The sequence below is a fragment of the Protobothrops mucrosquamatus genome, unplaced genomic scaffold (assembly GCF_001527695.2).
Source record: "Protobothrops mucrosquamatus isolate PMUCROS unplaced genomic scaffold, P.Mucros_1.0 scaffold2445, whole genome shotgun sequence".
NCBI lineage: Eukaryota > Metazoa > Chordata > Lepidosauria > Squamata > Viperidae > Protobothrops > Protobothrops mucrosquamatus.
Window position 1 is genome coordinate 25,069 of NW_015388517.1, and position 6,640 is coordinate 31,708.

At 41.6% G+C, this 6,640-nt stretch overlaps 1 protein-coding gene across 1 annotated transcript; it reads right to left on the minus strand.

Moving 5' to 3' along the window:
• Positions 1 to 323: 323 nt before the first annotated feature.
• On the minus strand, positions 324 to 6,097 carry BTBD18 (BTB domain containing 18). Its single transcript, XM_029285902.1, has 2 exons — positions 5,971 to 6,097; positions 324 to 2,320 (listed from the first exon to the last, which is right to left on the minus strand). The coding sequence occupies exons 1-2, from the start codon at positions 6,095 to 6,097 to the stop codon at positions 324 to 326; spliced, it is 2,124 nt and encodes a 707-aa protein (XP_029141735.1).
• Between the last annotated feature and the right edge of the window lie 543 nt (positions 6,098 to 6,640).

Here is a 6,640-nt window from a genome sequence, read left to right on the forward strand (position 1 = left end):
AGAAGTAATGCTGTAGATTTCCTGTAGGTTACCTATCCCACAATAGACCAAAAGAACCCCGACATCCTGGAAGGGTGGCCTGTACGCAAAGAATAAATTATATCAATGTCATGGTCATGATTAAAGGAGGCTGATAATTGGTGATAATGAAGCAGCCTCTCCCCAGCTTGATTTTAAAGGGGGCTTTTCCATCATCTGATCAAAATACTCAAAAAACATTATGGAATCTATTAATTGCTTTTTGTGGCATGGAATTTTAAGTACAATACTATCTGCTAGCCCACCTCACCGTCAAAGTAATTTCTTGCCACTACTTGCACTCACTAGTTCAGAACATCCACTTCAGTTTCAGATATAGGAGAAGGATCTGGCCGGACACATTCAATATTAAGAAAGAGGTCCTCTACCCCACCAACGTCTATGGTTTCTTCTTCTAGGCTGTCTAAGAAAGATGGCGGCTTGCAGTCCAAGTTGTGTTGCACAGGGTTGCTCAGAACAGCTTCAGTAAGTGGCTTTGTTTCTGTATCTGAGATTCCCATATCATAAGTTAGAGGTCCTTGGTCCTCATCACCTGTCCAAGTGACAGGCAAAGGCTCAGCAACTTTTGCAGTACCATTTGTAGATTCAGACAGCTGACACTGAGCCGTTGCCCAATCCCACAATTCGGGAGAGGCTGATCTGGACAAGGAAAGGTGCTCACCATTAGGCTCAGGTTTTACAAGAGGAAGACAGTTACGGGCGGGGTCCAACAAAGAGCTCCCATTTGTTGAGTCACAAGCTTCAGTAATTTTTATCTCGTCCAACTGTGGACCTACTGTACAACATCTCTCTTTTTCTTCTATTTCAATGTTCCCCAGGACATTCTCATTTTCCTGGGGTGAAGCACACAGGCTTTGTGTAATAGTGGTGCTCTGGATTCCTTCAGTGGCATCCTCATCAGCCAGAAGGAAGTCTAGCATCTGTTCCAACTCTCCAACTGAAGCAAGGCTATCATACTGCTCTTCCTTGATCAGATGATCCAGCACAAATGCCTCCAGGTCATAATGATTCTCAGCAGCATCAGCTCCTTCATCTAAGGCCACCTTCTGCTCAGGTAGTTCTGGCTGTTGTTTTATCACACTTTTGTCAGGAGCCGGTGCGGCCTCAGCAGTTGCAGGGAGCAGTTTAGCAGACCAGGCCAACTGCTGCACATCTGCGACTTCTAGTTTAGGCTGTCTGATTTGAGATTGGGAGCCCTCATCTTTCAAAGTACGCACACTGTTTGCCACCACTGTTGGCTGCACAGCAGGCGATTCATGCACCACTTCCCAGCAGCTGCCATTGATAACTTTTCTGAGCTTTACTCGGCCTATGTGACCTATTTCTTGGGGACCGTTTGGGAAGGGTGTTGGATCACTGGCGATGCGCTTTCTGCCTTTAGATTTTGGAAGAAGAGGGAGGCTTCTGAAGTCACAAGAATGGATACTGTCTTCTTTTTTTGTCTCATCCTTCCCAGGACATTTTTGTCTCCAGAGACGTCTAACAGACCTTGGCGATTTGCTGGATGTCACAGTGCAATGGTCTTTGGTGGCACAAGGCGTAGACAGAGGTGGGAAGGAAAGCTTTGGACGGCTGAGCTTTATCTTTTTTGAAGTCTGCAAACCGGCTCGAGCGTGTGTCTCTCCAGTCTCAGTCTCCTGTCTGTGCAGACCACCATTCTCATTATTGGCCATTATATTCCTTATTGTGCCTGCAGGGTGTTTTTTAACTTTTGGTTTCTGGGGATCAGCAGCAACCGTTTGGCCTTTTGAAATCTGTTTGTCACTACTTAGCAGTGCTGTAGTAAGCTTTTGCTTCTTTACGTCCTTCTGATCGGTACTGTTGTGGCTACTTATTTCTTCGGAGCATGATATAAAATTATTGCTGGATGTTGCTTGCTTGCCTGCAGCTAGCCAGGATGTCAAGCTACCTCCAGAGGGAGCAGAAGAATGAATTAAACTTGTCTCTGATGTGGACATTGGATTGGTTATCTGCAAACAGTTCCTGTTTAAACGCCGGCCCAATGTTTTTTTTACTAATTTTCCTCCCTCTAACTGTAAAGAATCAAGTTCTGACACCTGAAGCTGTCGTGCAGCTGCAAGAATATCCTGAGCTTCTTCCCGGGACACCTCCATCTCAGACGTATAGAGGAAATCTACCAATTTACGCAACGTCCCAATTTTCAGCCCCCGAATTTCCAGCACCACCTTGTGTCCCTTGGGGGGCATTTCTCGCTCCAACTGCTTTGTGAAGAAGGGGCTGCAGGCCGACAGGATGCAACAATGAGCTGGAACGGCTTCGCCTACAAAGAACACCATTATTAGCAGGTACTTTACCAGTGGACCATCAATTCTGACTGAAGATGTTCTCCATGGGCTAGTCTTGAAATTCTCCCACAGTCAATACATAATGTCAGGAAAGTGAGAATTGTACTGGGTCAGGGCAAAGACATAGCTAGTCCTAAATTCTGTTCCCAGAGCAGCTAACCAGAAGCACTTTAGGAAGCCTATTTTACTTGGCCTGGCAAGAAATGGAAGGAACATGCTAAATGCACCTTGAAGCAACCTCCCCAAGCAACTGTCTTTGCTCCCTTTTTCTGACAGAACAGAAGTGCAAAGATGTGAAAAGGTATCAGAGAGGAATCTGGACTTCATTGGAAGATGACAGGGTAGATGAAAAGGCTTGGTCCATTCGCCAGTTATTGCCATTCCCAGTACATAGATCATTGTTCATAGATGATTTAATTTTAAGCATATTAATTTAAATAATGTATTTCATTATATTTAAGTATTCTAAATTGCATTTTTCACATGTTAATTTAAAATAGTTGTACTTCTAAAACAAAGTTGCAAGAACAGGGTTCCTGTATAAAAAGAGATATTTTAGCTCACTCCATCCTTCCTTTTACATTAACTTACTGGGTAGTGTTAAAGTATACATTTTAATAAACAAAACCATACCTGCATCTTCCCTAACTAAATTTGCTTAGAGTTCTTAGATTAGTAATGCTTCTTTAAGACAAATGCCTAGCAATTTGGTCTAATCTGGGGACAACTGAGTAACAAAACAATTGCAAACTGTACAAACTACCATTATGTATTTTATTCGTAACTAACAAGATATTAAACAAATCCATAGGCATGCCGGAGGTAAAATTAAGCACCTCAAATGGCTCCATAGATTTCAGTGGAAGAATTCAACACAAATAAAAATAACAAGTAACAATAGCAGCACTGCAAATAACTTCCCTGGATCTATCACACATTTCTTTGCAAAATTTCACGATGGCTAAATGTTTCAAGTGCAAGAGTTTAATACAAGTAGTCCTCAACTTACAATCACAATTGAGCCCAAATTTTCTGTTGCTAAGCAAGACAGTTGTTAACTGGGTATTGTCCCATTTTATGACCTTTCTTGCCACAGTTGTTAAGTAAATCACTGCAGTTGTTAATAACATTATAAAGTGAATCTGGCTTTCCCATTAATTTTGGTTGTCAGAAGGTGAGTTGAGTTTCAGTGTGGAGAAAAGCAAAGTTTTACATTTAGGCAGGCAAAACAAAAGGTACAAGTACAGATTGGGCAAGACCTGGCTCAAAAACAGCGACAGTGAGAGGGACCTTGGGGTCCTAGTGGACGATCACTTGACTATGAGCCTGCAGTGTGCAGCAGCCACCAAAAAAGCTAATACAATCCTCGGTTGTATAAACAGAGGCATAGAATCAAGATTACGCAAAGTATTAGTACCGCTTTATAAAACTCTAGTAAGACCACACCTGGAATACTGCAGCCAATTTTAGTCACCATATCACAAAAAAGATGTTGAGAGTTTGGAAAAAAATCAGAGAAGAGCAAAGAGATGATCAAAGGCCTGGAGACTAAAACATATGAAGAACGGCTGCGGGACTTGGGTTTGGTTAGTCTAAAGAAAAGAAGAAATAGGGGAGACACGATAGCAGTGTTCCAGTATCTGAAGGGTTGCCACAAGGAAGAGGGGGTCACTTTGTTCACCAGAGCACCCAAGGGAAGGACGAGAAACAATGGTTGGAAACTGATCAAAGAGAGAAGCAAGCTGGTATTAAGGAGGACAATTAACCAGTGGAACAGCTTGCCTCCAGAAATCATCGGTGCTCTATCACTGGAAATTTTTAAGAAGAAGCTAGACAGTCACTTGTGTGAGATGGTATAGGTTCTCCTGCTTGAGAAAGGGGCTGGACTAGAAAACCTCCAAGGTCCCTTCCAGCTCTATTTTATTCAAGGTCACGAAAAGTTATCACATGACCCCAGCGCACTGCAACCATCATATAGGAGCTAGTTGCCAAGTGTCTGAACTTTGCTCATGCAACTGTGGGGTAGATATGCAATGGTGTAAGTGTTAAAAATGGTCAGTTATTTTCACTGCCATTATAACTTTGAACGGTCATTAAACAAATTGTTGTAAGTTGAGGACTACCTGTACTCCATTCCTGTTCAGAACCCAACTTCCATATTGCAAGCCACTTTACTTAAAAGGGATGGAAATGAGGGGACTTTCCACCTCTACAGATATTTCTCAACTTATGGTCACAATATTGGTCACTGAGTGAGATATATTATTGCTTCGCTCAACCCCAATCCTGGCACTGACAGTTGTGGCCGCTAAGCAGATGGAGTGAAAGTGCTGCCTGCTTGCAAGGCTAAATTCTCCTGGCAGCTTTCAGCCAGCCCTGAGATGAGAGGGGAGTCCTCTTGGAAAGTAGCAGCAGCTTGCAACCCCCCCCCCCCCCCGCTGATGGCTTGTGGATGGAGAGGAGGGGATATCCTTTCTTGGGCTGCAGGAATGGAGCTACAATCCTGAAGATTTGAGCTCTGTTCCTGCAGCCCCATCCGAGGCTCCTTCTGTGGTGGTACAGTGGTTAGAATGCAATATTGAAGGGGCTTCCGGCCGCTGCACACTGCTGGCTCATAGTCAAGTGATCGTCCACTAGGACTCCATGGTCCCTCTCACTGTCACTGTTTTTGAGCCAGGTCTTGCCCAATCTGTACTTGTACCTTTGATTTTTCCTGCCTAAATGTAAAACTTTGCTTTTCTCCACATTGATCCTCACAGGCTCAAGATAGACTCAGCTTTCCATCCTTCTGAGATTGGTAAAATGAGGACCCAGATTGTTGGGGGCAACGTTGCTGACTCTGTAAATCGCTTAGAGTGGGCTATAAAGCACTATGAAGCGGTATAGTACTATTCTGTCTGCCTAACACCTTGAGAGATCGCTTAATGACCATAACTGGAAGTGCCTGGATTATGATCATCAAGCTAAACAGTCAGGCAAGCATCTAATGACTATTTTGCTCAATGACTGAAATTCTGGTCCAACTGTGGTCATAAAATGAGGACTATCTGTATGGGCAATTGGGTGGAAAGACAAAGTATTCTAAATTCCATTTTTCTTCAATCTATGGATATGATTGAGGAATTCTGGGAGTCACAGTCTGAGGTGCATGGGTGAGGTAGCAAAATGAATTCACCGGTGATTTCATATTATTTCAAATTTCAAGGCAAATCATGGCACTGAGAACAGGACAATGGGGACAAGCTTCCATCATATTCTACATTAAATTACTGCAGTAAGAAAATAAATAGTAGACATTTTGGATAATTATTAGAACTATGCATATCCTATAAAAGGGGTTCTCTACAAAAAGTCAAAGTTATTGCTCCTTTTTATCCAACAAAGCATGATAAATATAGACATATATGGAAACATATGGGATAACCTATGAAAACAATTATGTGAGCCTGAAAAATAAGATCTCTCCTTTAAAAAAAAAGTGGTAGACCCATATAGGCATCTACCACTTGAAAAACTGTTTTTGAGGACTTGCAAAGCTCTAAAAAAAATTCAGTCAAAATACAACTTGATCCATTCTATTTATTTTTGGGTACCCATCTCTCAGATTTTTTAAAAAAATTAGTACCTTCTGCTTGTAGGACAACATCACAAAATAAGTCAGCCCTTTGCTGCCGATGGAGTTGTAGGAACACCATACGGAGTAGACGAGAATTCCTATACAGAATCTTGGGATTTGCAGCTGAAGAAGTCATGGTAACAGAACCTTCCTTCATCGTATACCAGATTTCTGTCAAATAAATATTCGCCCAGGTTAGCACTGCAGCTAAAGTCTACGCTCAATTCTCATTGAACAGAGTTGAATAGCATTTATTCCAAGTAAATTCAGAATTTAATCTGGTAGTGTTATATCAGCAGTGCTCTGCTAATATATTATCAATGGATACTTTCTGAAAGACATTTTTAAACTGCCTAAATTGCCTAGAAGAAAATAGACATATGGATTTTTCAATCTTGCCGTTGATCATTATATTAAACAAAAGTCCTAAAATATCAGGGCAGAACAATTCACATTCCATATATCATTACATCTGATATGTAACTGCTATATTAGCAATTTTGCTAAATGTCAAACTTTCTTCAAAGCTTTATGAAACAAGAAGGCACTGCTTAATTCAGAACCCTGGCATTCCATGAGTAATTAGTTGTTCTAAAATATATTCCTTTGCATAAACAAAACTGTACTTAAAATTTACAGAGGGGTTTATTCCTCTTATCATGCAACTATATTTCAAAAT

What these genes read in the sequence shown, in the direction of transcription:
- BTBD18 (XM_029285902.1), bottom strand. Translation starts at nt 6,097, where the DNA reads ATGACTTCTTCAGCTGCAAATCCCAAGATTCTGTATAGGAATTCTCGT. An exon ending in TGTTGTCCTACAAGCAGAAG is followed by an intron (nt 2,321 to 5,970) that starts GTACTAATTTTT and finishes TGTTCTTTGTAG; the next exon opens with GCGAAGCCGTTCCAGCTCAT.